Below are 18,316 nucleotides of genomic sequence, written 5' to 3' on the forward strand. Positions count from 1 at the left end.
AGAATGTGAATAACTGCACCATTATAAGAAGAGGCAATAGCATCACATATTTTGTGTTTTTGTCTGTTTAAACTTAAGTCAAAAAGTTAAAACAATAACATCATTCCGCTGGTTTCAGGTGTATTGTCAAATATTTTGGTGATGTTTGATCCAACACTGGGCAAAAACGTGCACACAGTACAAATAGAAAAATATACAAAAATGTGTAATTTCAAAGCTATATGGAATATCAATTGTTTCTTTTTTTTTTTTTGAGTAAATTGCTCAACATTAGTGTAGTGAGCAGTGAAAAGAGTTTGTGAAAAAAATATTAAATGGTGCAAATTCTATCTAGACACAGTGGGCATGGCTTATATATGGATAGATTAGTCTGGACCCACAGAATGCAGGGGTAAAAAATAATGACTTGGTTTGTGAGACATTTTGTTGTCATCCACCACCTGGAAATTGACTGTCTGAAGTGAGTGAGATTTCCAACCTATCTTGCAAGTTTGGGAAATGCAGCCATTACGGTTTCTGAGACTGTTAATTTAAGCAGTAAAAAATAAATCAATAAATCAATCTTATATAAAATAGGGTTCCAGCAGCTTTGCTGCTTGGACCCCCAAATAGTCCACTGTGTTGCATAGACAACAAGACCTTTATTAAAACAAATAAATACAAATGTGGAACAAATAGCCTGGGGTACAAAGAGTTTACTATTCTACAATCCACATAATGCAGCAAACTGAAAACACAGCAGAATGTAGATTTAGCTGACGACGTCTACAGATGCAAGCTCTTCATAAATCTCCCCATGGACTTTTGAGAACAACAAAACAAATTAAAAACAAAAGTTACTGAAAGGACCTGTTGGAGAAGTATGCCTTGTTATGCATTTAAATCACGAGTCGTTTGAAATAATACAATAAAGTTGACGTATTGTTTGGCTTATACTGTTGGCACATCAGTAAGGCAGTATAAAGCTTTCTAAATGACTGTCAATATCTCAGTGGGAAGCAATGAGGTTCTGACCTCATAGTTCTCGTTAAATGGAGGTTTCTGGAGGCCCCGTCAAACAAGGCAACAGGTCAATAGACAGTAAGCTGAACAGACAAACCCACACCTATAATGGTGAGCAGAAGAAAATGAAGACCTTTTCTCTTTTTAAATTTTCAGTTATCACTCTCATTTCACATACAGTATTTTTATGACATGGCAGAATTATGGAGGGCATTGAAATTCCCAAACCACTTCCATAAGTTGTCCCCCCCCCTGCCTTTTTTCTTTTCTTTTTACCTTTTTTAAACTACACAGAGCATAACAAAAATACGCCCATCCATACAATGTCACGTCTCTGAGTGATAACCAGCACACAGGCCAAGCAAAGATTAGCAGCTCTTTTAGTCGTTCATGCAAAATGTGGTCTGCATAATGTGCAACAGTAACAACAATATATTTTGAAGACAGGAAAATAAAATAAAGTGAATATATTTATGTACAAAAAAAAAGAAAGAAGAAAAGTATGTAACAAATCATTTAAACGGAAATAGCCAAGCTGAGGCACATGAAGTACAACCAATTGAGGTCAGGTTGTGTACCCTGAAAAGACTGCATCAGTGAATCTTTTCTTTCCAAACTAAAACCAAGCATGTTTTTAAACCGGCTCAACATATAGTCGAACATTTGCTTTTAAGTACATTAAAATGTATATATTATTCAGATATGTTTAATTAACCCTCCTGTGGCAAACGCACCTCATCAAAACTTGAGCACACCATCAAAGCTTTACACCGAAACAAAGTTATACACCACAGTTATACATTCATATAATGTATATATTGATAAGGAAATAATACAAAAATAAAATGCTGCTTTACAGTATAAACCAGGGCTTATATCTATTTTGTTCCTATTGAAACATCTCATGCACAGAGATGTTTCAATATCGGTTGAGACTAGTTTAAAAAGCATGCCGGTTTTGCTTGGATGTTGATGTAAAGCCAATAGTTGGGTAGCTTTGACCACATCGAATTTATATTGAAACAGGGCAATATTGTATAACATTCATCGGTTGACTATCCCAATATAAAGTGGCAGTGAAAACATAGTATTTTACATCACTGGCCATTTCAACACCTCAATTAGTCCACACAGGGGGACTAGAAAAGGTAAAAAACACAATAATAATATTTAAATGTTTCACATTTGGATCAATCATATTCACTGGAAAGCACACCCACAGTTAAATGAGTTAATGTAATATAATTGAAACATAACTAATACAGGCACTTCATTTTCTGTAAAAAAAAAAAGAAAAAAAAGTAAGTCTGTGGAGAAAGCCAAAATTGGAAAATGTTACAATAACATTGACCATTACCCTTTTTAATACCTCAACTAGACTCTCACTCCTGGGCCATTCCATCACAAACTCCGACTCTCAGTGGGGCCAGGGGTCACACCCATACAGAAATATCACATATGTAGAGACAGAATGTCTGTGTACATGTTAGAATATATAACAAAAATATATTTAGAGATTTATTTAAACAATCAACAGTTTAACAGTAAGTTTTGGTCAAACAAACTATGCTTAAATGTAGTAACTAAACCAATATAGATGATAATATGCATATGCCAAAAATATTTGAATGTAAAAATGAATGCGGTTCTTGCTAATGTATTAGTACGGTGTGGCACCGAAGGAGCCAACTGTCTAGAAAAGATATGTCTGTATCTATTTCTATCTCCATCCCCACAAAAGTTGACAAATCACAGCGCAGCTCACGCTGGCATGTGCATACAGAGCACCAGACAGCTCGGCTGACGCTGCTACAACAATCACAGTTCAGCAACTTTAGCACTCCGCTGATGCTTCTATGCCAATCTCAGCTCAGCTCAGCTGCCACTTGCATATAGCGAACCACACAGCTCAGCGGGCGCTGCCAAGCTCCGTAGGCAACATTTTCAACATTGGCACAAAAAGCTCACATTACTGGTGATGTGTAGGCATTGCTTGTGATATGCAAATCACTGTAGCACAATGTAAAAGAATGAAGGAAAGCAATTCTTCGACTGCATGACATTTTTATATGTAGACCATTATAAGTAGGAGGATTCAAGCCAGTTAGCCACATCTGCTAATTAATTTAGCCAACTTTCTCAAAGCCTTTTCAGTTGCACAGGGAAGCCATGCCATTATTAGACGTTGTGTCTTGTTGGTGGATATTTGAACATGTATGCACAAATGTTTTCTTGACAAAATATGTCATTACATATTGGTATATCAGCACTACTGCCACTGCTGTTTTCTAGGGCAACAACCTAGAAGCTGTCGCGAGCTACGGTGTATCTTCCACAGATCCAACATGCAAAAACACTGCAACTAAGAGCGAAGTAACACAACGGCACACACTCACACATGCGCGACAACATTCACAACTTAAATACTGTACTCTGAATTCATGGAATTCAAGCAATGTCCACCACTACAAACAATTATCAACATAGGACTTGAGCTTGGAGCCCTGGATTTTCAGGAAAACAGCACACAACTTCAATATTCCTACTTCACTGCAAACTGCATGTGCAAAGCGCACTGGTTAAGTCTGAAGGCTAGATGTGTCACGCTGCCATTATCGGAACTTCACGTCGGACTGCAAAATTGAAAAAGTTATTGATGTTTAATCAAATGTCAAGCACGGCACACTGACAATGAAAACAAGCATCTAGCGCAGCCTTATCTATCGCTTTGTTAGTAGACTATTACATCTAGATAGCTACAGTGTCAGTGGCCCATGGCACAAGTTGTCATAGCATGAGCACTGGAAAACAATCTAGTTCTTTAAATCAGACATTTTAAAATACCTCTCACAACAGTTTGTTATATTCTATATCTTGGGAATGCTTTCTGTATGTCAGTCTAAATGCTACACTTTAGACTGGGTGTAGCATGGTGATAAATTAACACCAGACAGCCATTAGCTACATGCTGGTAAACTCTGACCGTGACAGGTGATTGTGTCCATTCTGGACACTGTGGTAAGCAAGGTTAGTGCAAAAAAAATAAAATAAAGAGAGAAAGAAAAATGAAAGTGACTGGTAATTTCTTTTTCATCCACCTACCACTGTTGCCGGTGGGGGGGGGGGGTGTCTGTCTGGCAACCTCAAACCCGAAAGAGCTAGGCAGACCCAAAACAGCAATGCCAATTACTATTGACACAAAAACAAAGCCTGTCAACAAAACAGGTTAGTAGTAGCAACCGAGGTCAGGGTTATAGGTGCCACCTTTACAAATGGTGGTCAGTCTATAGCCCGGTGAGGTCTACAATTGCCTTGATGAAGATGGTGTCATCGCGGATGTAGGAGTTTTTAGAGTCCAGTTTGGAGAGGGGACAGAAGAGTGGGCAGCCGCTAGCGATGTTCATATCACTGACGGGCCTCTGAAAGGATGAGGAGGAGATGTCTGGGCGGAACGCATCGATGATGTGTTCCCGGTTGTTCTGGTCCAGCAGCATGAGGGTGACCTGGGCATCAGATTATAATATCTAGACTTTACATTCCATCTGATGGGTAATAGATACTTTTATTTAAAATGTCCCTGCTTCCTTGTTTTATGTATCCATGTAATGTTGTCCCAGTACAAATGAAAATTGCACCTACAGTACTGCATGTACTTTCTTATATGTTGTGCTTAAAACAAAAATGTAAGCAGGAATATTTGGCTTGAGTGCCTCTCATTGGGTGACATCCATTAACATTTAGCGACAACTTCAGGTGTGCAAGAATGCAAATGAAGCTGTATTAAAGCTACACTGTGTAACTTTTTTAGTGACTAAAATGCTATTTTGACCAATCTGTAGCGTATGTTAATAAAATATAACTAACACAACTGCAGTGGTTGTACTGTATTTGGTCTCCCAGTCCAGAACTTTAGATCATGTGGTCGGGACCACAACCACCAAACCACAAACAGTTAAGGAGAGCCACAAGTTCTGCATTCAACAGACACAGAACATGAAAAGAAGAGATTGTTTGGGTAGGTTTTAGAGCGGCTAAAGGGATTTGACTCGCTACCTTAAGATATAATAAAAAAAATTAAAGAATGCATAGAAACACAATTCTAAATACAAGGGGTACAGGTACTTGCAACATATTTAAAGGTAACTCAATACACGTGAAAACAATAAGTATATACTGTATATTGAAGAGCTCCCTTGGACACCAAGATGATTTGAGCTATGAAGCCCTTCTTCAGAACCTGCTGCTCTATGAATTTGGCCACTAGAAAAACATTTTTGGCTACCAGATCACCTTACCAGATCGCCTTACTAGCCACACAGACTATCATTTAATGTATCTGTCTATCCCTGTTACCAAATATCTTAATGATGATAATTGATTTTTACCTTCTGGTTGAATGGCCACTTGAGGAGTGCATCGCTGTGTCCTCTCATCACCACAAAGAACAGAGATAGGTGAGTGCCACGCCCCGTCCCATCTCCGTTCAGGTAGATCCGCAAGCACATTTTGTAGCCATATTTGCTGGTGTAAAAGGCTGCCAAATAAACAATATCAGCATTCATTTAAATGACATAATCACTCAACCATGCCAATGTGGATTATTGTCAGTAGATATGCAAAGACATAATACATCAGACATGTATTTCACTCTACTACATTGAGCACAAAATTAAAAGAAGTTACTATACTTGACACTTTGGGTAAAATAAAAGGAAAGATGCCCCTCCATTATTAGGTTATTAGGGAAGTAGTGCTTGCTTGAATACAAGTCAGTAAAAGTAGTAGTATTTTTACTCTACCACCATGCCACCTAACTCAGCCATTAGATTTCATATGCATTTGTTACCAGGTGAGAACATAGCAGGGGCCCTCCCAGCCACGGCATCCTGCCTCTTCTTGGTGAAGTCGGAGATCTTCCAGACAAAGATGCCATCGAATGTGGCCGCAGACATCTCTCGCATCTTCCCCTCCATCTCCACGATGGACAGATCCCTCAGCCCCACAGTCCTCTCTAGCTGGCGTACCTATAGCACAGTCAGAATCATTTTAGTCAGAATTAAACCGATAAGCCTGCCCTTGAGTAGTAGGCATGTAGGGTGTCCAGTGTCCTGCTCATTTTGACAGAATAGGCTACAGCAGGTATTGATCATGGTATCTTTCTGTCGTTGTTGGGGAAGCTACTTTGAAAGCGTAGCCTGGGAAGCTGCAACTACTTCACAATGGCAGTAGTTCAAACAAACAATATTTCTACATTTCACACGCTCATGGGATCAAAATCATTTGTAATTTAAATGGGTGCAAGGCTGCTGCCCTTTTCTGTCGCCTTGCACCGGGATGGAAGATATGGCCCACTTTTTATTCAGGTACAAAAGCACGGTAATCCAAAGAGCAAAACCGTTAGTGGCCTTCAACGGTTCACTGAATAGTTTTGTCCGAACATGAGTGAGCAGCACCAGCCATGTTCTCAGCCAACTCCCTACCTACACTGTCGGGAAATCCCAGCAAGACAACAATTTCAGAGCAGAGCAGAGCTACTCCTCATCGACAGTGATGATGTTAAATTCAGTTTGTATAAACAAGGCAATGAAGAGGTGTGCCTAGTTCAGCCAAAGAGTGAATGCCAGTGCCAAAAAGAAGAAATCCTGCAATTGTACTTAGTAAATGTATTAATTCAAACAACTACAGAGAATCTGGTAAAGGGGCAATATTGCTCTGCCGTTTCCTCTCTATCTTTATACAGTGTCTGTGTTTGTCCTTGTTCGTCCAGTAAAGCACCCTACCCTGCATTTACTCTGCAGGGTAGGGTGTTTTATTAGTACCTAATAATAATAATAATCTCCAACCTACTCACCTTGTTGTTGAGTATCTCGATCTTGTCTTGATCCAAGCGATGCTGGCGATTGTAGGCCTCCATGGTGGTGCAGGAGCGCTCCATCTCACGGTTCAGAACGCACACGATGTTCTCGAACGTGCTCACCTTCAGCTCCAGCTCCTGGCAGCGGCGGCTCAGCTCGGCCACTTTGGTCTTCTCACTGTGCAGCTGGAGCTCCAGGGCCGCTCCCACCGCGCTTGGTAACGGGGTGAATGAGGTGGTGGCAAGGGCAGGGGCAGGGGCAGGGGCAGGGGCGCACGCTCCCTGCACGGGGGCTCCCCCGCCACTGCTACTACACCCAACAGCACCGCCCGTACCACCGCTGCCCAGCTGGCTGAGCTTCTGTTCCAGGTCCCGGAGGGACTGATGGAGCTCCTGCAGCTTATGGCTGGCCACCTCCAGGCTCTGAGGCTGCAGGCTCTCCAGGCTCACCTTGATGCCCATTATGAAGTGCAGGAGAAGGTTCAGGTGCTCGTAAGAGCACGCCCGCTCATGGTCATGGATCTTCTCTTTTTCTACCTAGGGATGGACACGGACACAAAAACAGTACTGTACTTGAGAGAAGAAGGCCCAGCCACTGATTTCACTTAGCAATAACTCTCAGCACTATTACCCCATGGGTCAAATACAACCCAACCTTAACAAATAAGAAAGTTACCTTTTTTTCATGGAGGTAATTTGGCCCACAAGAGAATACGGTAGATGTACAAGAGCACACAAAGTACACACACAACCACACACAAGCAAAAAACTACTAAGAACATAAAGGATGGCATTATCTAATTAGTTAATAAACTCCACAGGTGAAAAATGAAGTCAACTTACAGACATATCGCAGCCAACGACATGAAATCTGCACGGGGCTTTAAATTTACTGCAAAACTTAATGTGGTCCACATACTGAAAAAAAAAAAAAAAAAAGAGGAAAGCTAATGAGCCATAATCAAATACTAACAGTATTTGATCTCAAGTTAGTGAGTGATGAACAAGGTAAATCCATGATAGTACCATACAGAAATGCTTTCAACTATCTCTTTTCTTCTTGTGTGTATACCTTTTCTCTGGGTATTTTTTTCTTTGCACAGCCTTCACAAATCATTGGGTACTTGGGGCAAATTTCATCATGAGCCTAAAAAGAAAGAAAGAAAGAAAGACAGCAAGAAAAGAATAAGGATTCCACACAAGACTAATTGACACAGTCAAGATTTTGAATGCAGCAGCTCAAACATAAAACGCAGAATTTATACATGGGGAATAATACATTATGTGTAGTAGTCATACAGTACATATACATATACATATTGCCTCTTAAGGCCTGTCCTGTACACACTAGGCCTGTCCCCGACTAAGGATTTGTTTAGTCGAATCTAATTGGCGACTAATTGCCAATAGTCGACTGGCAGTCGACTAATGAAAAAAAAAAAAAGGGGCCAAAATACATTTTATTTCAAAGGGCCAAGTCTACACAGTTTGTTTTGTGTCACCAGCAGAGTTTCTAGTGTCTCTATCTCTATCTCTGGAAGAGGTTGCACATGAACTCTGCAGCCGCACTGAGGCGCTCCAACACAAACAATACCAATACAAAGACGAGGAATAAGAAGAATAAAATGGAAGTTACGTGTGGTTGCAGGTGTACACTTGGCCAAAAAACAATTAAAAAAAATTTTGGCCCTCGACTAGATTCGACTAAGAGACACGCAGTCGACTCGGACCCCCCGCGACTAACCAGTCGACTATTCGACTTAGTCGAGGTCAGGCCTAGTACACACTACACGATTTTATCCCGATTTGTCACCCCCGACAAAATTCTAGTGTCGGGCCCGATTATGAACTCCCGAACAAATTAACGTGCGTCTTTTCATCTTGTAGTGTGACATATCAAAAGACCAATATTCGGCCTCTGCGATGCCCACGACAACACGTCCCAATTTTAAACATGTTTAATTTTGTATGCATTTTCTAGCCTAGTGTGACATATCCTCCGACCCTTTCATTCATCGTTGATCAATTAATTATATCAATTAATTATACCATACCAGAATCTCCAGTCCAGTGCACTGCTGCGCTCTCCAGTGCGCACTGCCCATGCAAAATGTACATGGCAGTCATATTATGAACTTTATGACATAATCTACCAAAGCATTATGGTTTAAAGTAGTTTATTTATAATGCTGCATCCTTCTATGTGTAAAACCCTGATGTTGTTTCTTTTATATTTTTTGTCCGTGGTCGGGTACTTTATTGATTATGGGTCCATTGGTTGACGTGGAAATAACACCTAGTGCAAGGAATGGGAGATGCAAAACTTCAGGGAGTCTATGTGAGACCTGAATTGTTTGATGGCTGTATATGCCATATATATATGCCATATATATATATATATATATATATATATATATATATATATATATATATATATATATATATATATATATATATATATATCTCTTTTGATATGGATGCTGTATTTCTGGAATACAGCTGAATGCCAAAATGCATGCACATATAGTGAGTTATAACGCATAGGATGAGGGCTCATCAATTCATTCCGGTGAGGTGTTTATTCAATTTATTGGGGGCCCGGGATTCTATTCATCTGTTGGAATACTGACTGGACCAGACCAGGCTGTAGGCTGTTTGGATTCTTATTGAGGAGTTTTTAATTCATTTTCCATGTGGACCCCGTTTGGATTTACTTCATTATTCCGAGACATCCAAGTGAGTGACACACACACACTTAATTTCGATCATTGTTTCATTTTGGTGCATGGGCACCAAAACATTGTGGGCAGGGCACTATAGGGATATCTGGGCACCTCGGAATAGTGCCCACCCTTCCAGTAGGCTATCTGTTTTGTTGTCATCTGTTGTAGTGCTGCCAGTCTCCCGACAAAGAAACGCCAAGGATTTATTCCACTGTAATCACATAGTCCGACGTGGTACGTTGTGAAAGACAATAAAAAGTTGTGTATTGTGTATCGGCCTTAACTCTCACCGTCGTCCCCTTGCCACTGTACCTACTTATATGTTATAATTATACTTTAGTCATCCATATGTCCTGCACCAATGTCATCAACAGACACATACTTGTATGTTAAACATACATGCTTATTTTCTCCCATTTTAATACAAATAAAATGAGATGATTTACTACTGACCTTGATGTTTTTAAAATGGAAGGGCTCTTTGCAGTATTTACAGTTGAGAGTTCTCTCAGGACATTCACGCTCATTGTGGCGTTCCTGCTCATTGGCCCTCATCAGCTCTTTGCAGGAGGGACAAAGAATGATCATGAAGTCACAGTTGCCCTCATGGTTGGCCTGTGGGCGATTGAAATGTGCACGATTTTATCACGCAAGTATATTTGAATGACTTTCAGGCAAATAAAGCTCGACCGTCCTCACCTGACCTAACCAGCCAAATCAGAAAGAAACATTAACGGGCCTTAACCCATTCAATCCAGGCCTTAACCCATTCAATCCGGAAACGCATCGGTGTCATTCTTTGGCTATTAAAAAAATAGCAGATACAAGCTCATAGCGCAGCACCAATTTACAATGAGCTTGTAGATCTGCTATTTTAGAAAAGTAATCGTGAAAATGTGTGCAAATCTTTGAATATATATACATTTTTAACTCAAATCTTTGCTTCTGGGGGTCCTTGGAACGAAATATTTTCAGATGGGGGGGTCCACGCCTCCACGGACAAATACATATCATTTTGGGTGGTCCTTGACATGATTTTTTTTTGAGAATCACAGATATCATAGCAACATAACAAAGAGACTGTTAGGCTTTGTAGAATCCCCAGAAACAAAGATTTGAGTTAAAGATGTTCGCTTGAAATAAAAACATAATATTCAAAGATTTGCACTGATTTTCAAGATTTTTCAAAAGAAATAGCAGATCTACAAGCTCGTAGCGCGGCACTCGTGCAACAGTATTTTTGAATAGCCCAAAGTATAAAATAATGGTTATAGCTAAAAAATATAAAATGACACAGATGCGTTCCCGGATTGAATGGTTTAACGTAGTGCTAAGGCATGTTGGCTGGCATCTTGTTACCCGTTAATGCGGGTTCATAGATTATGCATATATACTAGTCTAGCCATATAGTCAAAATGTACCAGCATCTGGATGGTGACTAGTGATAATATCCCCTACAATGTCATTTAGCATTGCACACCTCATATTCTTTGATAGTGCCTGTCCATGTGCATCCTTCATTCGGACACACGGCTGACAAGGCCTCAACTTCTCGTCGGGCTGCATTGTCTGGGAACGCCTGAATGGAAAAGAAAAGGTTGCATTTAAGCCACTGGCAGTCTGGCTCATGTCTTTGGTTACACAAACAGAAGCGGCTAATGTTACAAACAGTGTGGTCTTGCTATGCATCGGTTTACTTAGGACCAGAGTGCTTCAACCTTTCCCCTTGCTCTTATGTCTTTACCGAGCTCTTCTCTAATAATCTTATATGGTTGGTTATTCAAATTCAGCTGTTTGTTGTGAAATAAAACCTGGAGCATCAAAGTGAGTTGCGAGCCATACCTTTGTTTTATTATTACTGTCTTTACAGTTTAAAGCTCAGCGCCAAGGAACGGAGGATGTGCGTTATCTATGTTTCTGGTTATTCAATGGGGACACAGGAATATTTGTTGCATCACTTGTCTGGCCTCTGTGGCTTGGAGCCTTGCACGTGTTTACTATTGGCTGCACACAATGTTTACAGGCTTGGAATTTTAAGCTCATTCTACTGTTGCAACCCACACTGCATGAGAGCATCAGCTTAAAGGCAACATTGATCTGAAGCAAACAATGCACTTACACCACCTTGCTTGAGAATGGACGTGGGCTCCTCAAACAAGTCTTCCTTTATGCATGCACTGCACTTCTGTGGTCCAGAGCTTGAAGGTAAAAAATATGTTATATCAAAATCATATGGTCAGCTGTCATCTATTCTGTCAGTAGAGTGGGAAGACACCGGCAAATATTGGCCATGACAGCTAACTGGTAAGCTTTTCTATTGTACAGGCTGATTTAGCAGGTAATTAACCATCATTTGGAGGTTCTAGAAACCTCTCATGCAAAATAAACATAAAGGTGCAGGCGGATTTTGGAATATATCAGCCATATCAGGTTGACTAAAACACAGATTTAGCCTAGCACCCTGAAATGGTTGTGCATTAATGAGCTTGATGTCAGATAACAGTGACATGTTTGCCATACACATTCACTCACACACACACACACACACACACACACACACACACACACACTAGGTTAAATTAGTAATGATCCAACAAGACACCTCACTAGAAAAGCATTTAACTTTGGGACAGACAGACAGACAAACAGACAGTATACTAGTTTGAAGATAGCATCAGGAGTGAATACCACTAAAGTAGTTCACATTAGAAGGGAAAGTGATGAAAGAGAAGAGACAGACATTGCAGCTTAATGCTAGCTATAGCAACAACCATGACACTCACCCCACTATCTTGTTGAAACAGAACGAACAGAAGCGGTGACCACACTGGGCTTGCAATGGCCTCCTCAGTATCTTCTGGCACGAATTACACAGATGCTTGTCTTCAAGGTTGTTGGCTAGGATGTTCTTGGGGAACCCTGGTTTGTTGCCCTCCAGTGAAGATGGTGGAGAGGGCTCTTGTTGTGCAGCCATTATTCGCCGCGCTGCACGATATAGCGGGGTCCCAGTAACCCAGCGGTGTGTGTTCAAGACAGCAAGCACAGCTCGTTCGGTTTGGCAACATTTATTTAGCTGCAATGATTCAACAGCATTGATCTGATATGTATGGGCTGCAATTCAAACGTTCTACGGATTGATATTGTAAGCTTAGCAAAGGCTGGTGATATTACTGTACAGCACACATGGTGGACAACAGGCAGCTGTGTGGAATTTCAATGTGATGATCGTTGAAGCTGTCTGGACGATTGTAGGTTAAAGGCCCAATCAGCAATACAAACTAAAGCCGAAACGCTCGCCCCAAAACACACTCGTAAACCCGGGCGACCTCGGAACGGTCGCCACCCGGTATTCCTAAACGTAACCTCAGTAAAACGGTGCCAAAAAACCTAACCTTATTCCTAAACTTAACGTCAGTAAAACTATGCCTAACCTTAAACTTATGTCTAACCTTAAGGCTTATCCTCACTCCGGCTCAGTAAAACAAATACAAGAATACAAGAACCGCTGGGGGGCGAGCGGTCCGCAAAAAGAATGGGTGAGCGTATTTTGGGGCGAGACTTCCGGGTTACCATACAGACGTAAACAAAAGAGTCGCCCCAAGGCTCTGGGTCGCCCCACCACCAAAAGTAAATACATAAATAAAATAGCACTGTATTTTATTCTATGGGATTAAATTAACCATATAAGATTATTTATAGGACTAAATAGCATACAATACACACAATAGATACATTATGTATTTAAACTGTATGTGGGGGAAGTTTATTTACGTTGTGTGCATATATATATATATATAGATATAGATATAGATATAGATATATATGTATATGTATATGTATATGTATATATGTTTTAATTTATGATTTGATAAGAAAGATCCAAATGATGTCTTCCATCTACAGTCAAGCTTATTGTGTATATCAATATGAATATGCACATGAAATCCGGATTGTGCCTTTAATGTGTCGTCTGACAAAAAAAACAACTGACCTACAAGCTAACCAACGCGTCGAATCGGTCGAATCGCGACACGTTTCAGTTTGTAGATCAGAGTTATCTTTGGCAAGCCACACCGCCGTACGGCGGAGTGTGCACGTGAAGGCTGCCGCCGACAGGGGGCGTCAAGGTGCAGACAGCAAGCTTTCGGGAAGCAGGCTCCCATCAAACCAGTCAGTGGTGCTGCTGCTTCCAGTTCCTAGCTTTGCGATGGAATGTTGCTGCTACGTTTCCACCGCCGGCTGGATGGTGATGAACAGTCGGATGTTTGGGGACAATTATGCCACGACAGCAACAGTAGTCACTCATTTAGTTTACTAAAGCCGTGAGTATTTGTATGGCTCGTGTATATCCGTGCATCACTTCGGGAAAGAATCCTAGGCTATTAGATAGAGATCATGTCATTGAGCATAACAGTGGTTAAAGGCTAGGCTAATGTTGGTTAGCTAGCAGAAACAGAGCTGTGGGGACGGATAACGTTACCTTGTCCTGAGATGGGTAACAAGTCACCCGGGTTCTCTCTCTCGTGTGTGTTTTTCCTCTGTCTTTATAGTGACTTTCTAACGCCTGTCACGTGAACATTTCTGCTTAAAAACATTCCTTGGCATTGCAAAAAACATAGCGGCTGTAGCTAACAGCATATGTTCGCTAACGCTAGGTAGATAAATAGTAAGCAGTCTGCTCAATTGTAAGTCTTAAGATATGATATGATGCGAGCTTGATGTAACTGGAGATCCTGTGTTTGAGTTACTGAAATGTAACCAGACTGACTACATTTCACTAACTGTATGTTACAGGAAATGTCAATGTCAATCCCCAACAGTGGTGTTTGTTTTTGTTTTTGTTTTACAGATGATGCTCGAGACAGCATGATAGCAACCTCCACTACTGTACTGAATGGCAAAAAAAAGAGCATCTGATGAGTTAGATGACTAAACAGAACAGAAGATAACACTGTCCGTTTAGACTAGAGGAACTATTGCAAAGCTGCTGCTAAGGAGCATCTGATGAGTTGGATGACTAAACAGAACAGAAGATAACTGCATTCTGTATATAGAGGAACTGTTGCAAAGCTGCTGCTAAAACAGTAACTGAAACCTGGCATGCTCTGAAGTGCATTGCATTCTGATTTTAAATATGGATCCTTAATTTATATTTATATTAGTGGTTCTGTAATCTGTTACACTTCCCTTTAGTTGTTGTGTTGTGTGTTGAGCCATTCTGGGGGCGTTTAACACCACTTTTCCTATATTGATTGAGTTAGTATAAGCCTCTTCAAGATGTTTTCAGCATTGAAGAAGCTAGTGGGCTCAGAGCCAGGACAGTTCAGGGACAAGAACATTCCCGCTGGCCTGCAATCCATGAACCAAAGTTTACAGAGACGCTTCGCGAAGGGGGTCCAATATAACAGTAAGTATTCAAACTACTGATATCATTTGTATGTTACATCCTGCTTTATGAGTGGGAAATTGTTTTCAGTTTCCTGTTATGGGAAAGTATGGAAATTAATCATTACCAGGTCTGTAAGACAAGTGGAAATATACCTTCCTTAAGGTTGTCTCAGGGATAAATAGGGAATTGTGAGATGGAAATTGTGTACTCCAGGTGTCATATGACATTTCTTACTTGTTTAGCTACCAGTTATTGGTTTATTATTATGATTAATTGAATTAACATTTATCCTTTTCTCCAAGTGAAAATAGTCATCAGAGGAGATAGAAATACTGGCAAGAGTACTCTGTGGCATCGACTGCAAGGCAAGAAATTCCTGGATGAGTACATACCCACACAGGAGATCCAGGCTACGAGCATCCACTGGAATTACAAAAGTAAGAGTCAAGACTTCTATGTCACAAGATTATTATTATTATTACTACTAGTCATTTGCTATTACCTGGTTGATTTCCATTTTGCAAGCTCGTTTTGATATATAATGTATCTTCCTTGGCTTGGTTTATTTCAGTGGCCCCATATCAAGGTAAACATGTAGACCAGCAATTTAGAATTGGTGGCGGCTAACCTGTATTATACCATTTGTTTTTAGTACTGGAGTAGTTCCATAGCGAGTAAGTCACCCCCCCCGCCCCCCGTCTCCCGTCCCCCCCTTCAAACCTTGTGCTTATTGCTGTCATAGCAACTGAATAGAATTGGTCACGGTATTCATAATAATTACATCCATATTAGAGTAGTTTTAGAGCTTTGGAGCTTTCTGTAGGAGAGAAACAAATAAAATTGCCTCAGTGTGAAAGGAAATAACTGTGCTTGTCTCTCAGCTACTGATGACGTGGTCAAGGTGGAGGTGTGGGATGTGGTGGATAAAGGTGAGTGTTGACAAATGTTCGTTTAAAAAAAGGACCTTGCTGTAGCTACACGTGGTGATATGTGGTTCTTATCAATGGAACTTGCTGTAGCTACACATGGATAGGTGGTGTCAAGCAGGGGGGGAAATGGTCAGATCTGGTTCTGGGCATAGATTCCCTCCCAAATATTTCACATTGCTGCTGAGCCAGAGATAACCTTCTCTGTCCAGTGTCCACTGGCGCCTGAGTGGGTGGTCGATTACAAAATTAATTTACCACTTTAAAGGTCCAATCCACAAGTCCAAAACAACCTGCCATTACTGTCTATCTTGCTGTTTGAAATTCTGTCATAGTACTGTCTACTACACTGATATTGTAGTAGACAAATGTGCCAGACACACTTAAAAGTTGGCAGTAGTTGGCTGTTTGCAAGTGTTCATTTCCCACCTTGGATTACTAACATTATGGATAACAACATACATGGTTTGTTTGTGTTTAGAACTGTCTTAAGTATTCATGATGTTTTTCTATGCACCTTTCTTGCACATGTCTCAGGCCAAAAACATCTTCTACCTGAAGGTGCAGGTGAGCACCATTGTATAGTATGTAGACATGGACTTGCTTGCTGTGCGTAGGGATTGCCTTTCCCCTGTTATCTGAATGCAAATATTCTCACGGGTTGGCTGTTGCCAAGTTTGCAGTGTGGTTTGGCTGGTTTGCTTAGTGTAAGTCAAATAAAGCCTGAGTGCTTGGATTGTTTAAGGCTATATTAAGCTATGTACTGAAGTACGCTGGAGCTGGGTAAGTGATAATGTCATCGAGGCTGTTAAAATTAGACTGAAAGATGCTTTTCAATAAGGAAAAAAAGGGCATTGCTGCTATAATTGCTTGTCCTATGATTATCTAAACTAAAGAGTTGAAGATCACCGTCTCAAGTGAGACTATTAGAGTTCAACTAAACACATTTCTGCTGTCTTCTTGTTGCAGGCAAAGGAAAAAAGCGAGGAGAGAATTTGAAACTGGAGAATGAGCCACAAGAGGTGATTATCACATGACCATCATGTGTTTTTACAATTCATCCCTTAATGTGGGTCAGTGTGTGATGGTGTCGGCTTCAGAGAGTCTTGGAGGCTGTAAATTATACATACAAGTCATGCCCAGTGGTGTGGTGTGGAGGTGAAGACCCCCAGTGCTAGTGTACCCCTCTTGGCACAGGATTGTGTACCGCCAAGAGGCTTCTCTCCTGAGCCTCCACTATTGTGTTTCCCTCTCAGCTTTCCTGCTATCTAATCTCAGTAAAGAAAAAATACTGCCCTACTGCTAACCCTAACTGACCACTCTCCTTACAGAATGAACAAATTAATGAATGTTGTCATCTTCAGTGTTTTATGTGTTAATGTAGGATCATATGACATAATTGGGGATTTATTTGTATTAAGTCTGATGAGGTGGCCCTGGATGCAGAGTTTCTGGACGTCTACAAGAACTGTAACGGTGTCATCATGATGTTCGACATCACAAAGCAGTGGTGAGAATTCTCTGCTCCGTTGCGTTCCGGCACATTTCTCAATGAACACTTAGTGCTACTGTAGCATACAAACGCAACACTATTTGATCACAGTCAGCCTGCAACACCCCAGACTTCTTAGTGGCGACTGAGCAGAGAATGCTGCAGTCTCAAACAAGATAAACACTGAGACCTCTTAATTTAAAACAAACATTTGTGCATCCATTGTTATGCCACACTTAGGGATGATTGTTTATAACACATATTTTTATTCTGCCATGTTTTTTTTAATTCAACAGGACTTTCAGCTACATTATGAGAGAGCTGCCCAAAGTGCCCACTCACGTACCAGTGTGCGTCCTGGGCAACCACAGGGACATGGGCGAGCATCGTGTCATCCTCCCTGATGACATCAGAGATTTAATCGCCGGGCTCAACAGGTAACAATAGCCAGGATCCCATCATCATTATGGCAATTAGGAAATATGGGGCTGCAAAGCTGATTGGCCAGGAAAATCTAATCAGACTGAATACTGTCATTTCCAAACCTGAAGTCTGTAGGGTTTGTTTTTTATTACAGGAAAAAAGCCTACTAGATGGTCTTTTTATTTAGACAACGTATTGTGGTACTTTGCAGAACTCCTGACATAGAAATTAAGTTAAATAAAAAAAATTCAATCACATTCATATTGAAGTAAATTTAAGTTTTAACATTCCATTAATCAGAAGCTTTCCTTATGTATGTCGCAATTTGCTTCACACTCGCATATAGGTTTTCACATTAGTTTGGCCCCTGGATGTTTCTGATGAGGGAGAAATATCAGTCTTGGCTGCTGATCGGTTATAGGCACTTATAGGAAATAATAAACACCAAAAACACATTTCCAGATTACCCAAATCCCACGTCATGGGTATAGTTACTGAAAACAACAC

The 18,316-nt window shown here is 40.7% G+C and overlaps 2 protein-coding genes across 5 annotated transcripts in view; one reads left to right on the forward strand and one right to left on the reverse strand.

Moving 5' to 3' along the window:
• Positions 1–690: 690 nt before the first annotated feature.
• traf2a (Tnf receptor-associated factor 2a) lies at positions 691–12,833 on the reverse strand. 2 transcript variants are annotated; one of them, XM_080434172.1, is made up of 10 exons: positions 12,363–12,833; positions 11,699–11,777; positions 11,060–11,158; positions 10,033–10,194; positions 7,929–8,003; positions 7,700–7,774; positions 6,854–7,393; positions 5,849–6,026; positions 5,388–5,536; positions 691–4,505 (listed from the first exon to the last, which is right to left on the reverse strand). In XM_080434172.1, the coding sequence occupies exons 1-10, from the start codon at positions 12,551–12,553 to the stop codon at positions 4,287–4,289; spliced, it is 1,767 nt and encodes a 588-aa protein (XP_080290298.1). In that variant the 5' UTR covers positions 12,554–12,833; the 3' UTR covers positions 691–4,286. The 2 variants fall into 2 exon arrangements, with proteins under 2 accessions (XP_080290298.1, XP_080290299.1); XM_080434173.1 differs by lacking the exon at positions 7,700–7,774.
• A 933-nt stretch (positions 12,834–13,766) lies between these two features.
• rabl6b (RAB, member RAS oncogene family-like 6b) overlaps positions 13,767–18,316 on the forward strand; it is a 17,029-nt gene continuing 12,479 nt past the window's right edge. For 2 of the 3 annotated variants that reach the window (XM_080434215.1, XM_080434216.1), the window contains exons 1-8: positions 13,767–13,901; positions 14,429–14,986; positions 15,271–15,405; positions 15,850–15,897; positions 16,432–16,461; positions 16,864–16,916; positions 17,316–17,404; positions 17,683–17,823. In XM_080434215.1, coding sequence (XP_080290341.1) covers positions 14,857–14,986; positions 15,271–15,405; positions 15,850–15,897; positions 16,432–16,461; positions 16,864–16,916; positions 17,316–17,404; positions 17,683–17,823 — 626 coding nt within the window. In that variant the 5' untranslated portion in view covers positions 13,767–13,901; positions 14,429–14,856. The remainder of the gene's footprint in view (positions 13,902–14,428; positions 14,987–15,270; positions 15,406–15,849; positions 15,898–16,431; positions 16,462–16,863; positions 16,917–17,315; positions 17,405–17,682; positions 17,824–18,316) is intronic. The other variant, XM_080434217.1, reaches the window with a different exon arrangement.

Source organism: Gymnoscopelus braueri, assembly GCF_963280865.1.
Source record: "Gymnoscopelus braueri genome assembly, chromosome: 7".
In the NCBI taxonomy this organism is placed as follows: domain Eukaryota; kingdom Metazoa; phylum Chordata; class Actinopteri; order Myctophiformes; family Myctophidae; genus Gymnoscopelus; species Gymnoscopelus braueri.

Bases quoted from the DNA above. Each gene is read 5' to 3' on its own strand.
- traf2a (XM_080434172.1), bottom strand. From the start codon at position 12,553: ATGGCTGCACAACAAGAGCCCTCTCCACCATCTTCACTGGAGGGCAAC. The intron at 11,778-12,362 runs GTGAGTGTCATG...TTTACCTTCAAG, and splicing joins TGTTTCAACAAGATAGTGGG to CTCTGGACCACAGAAGTGCA. The intron at 7,394-7,699 runs GTAAGTTGACTT...GTCCATCCCTAG, and splicing joins TCGTTGGCTGCGATATGTCT to GTAGAAAAAGAGAAGATCCA.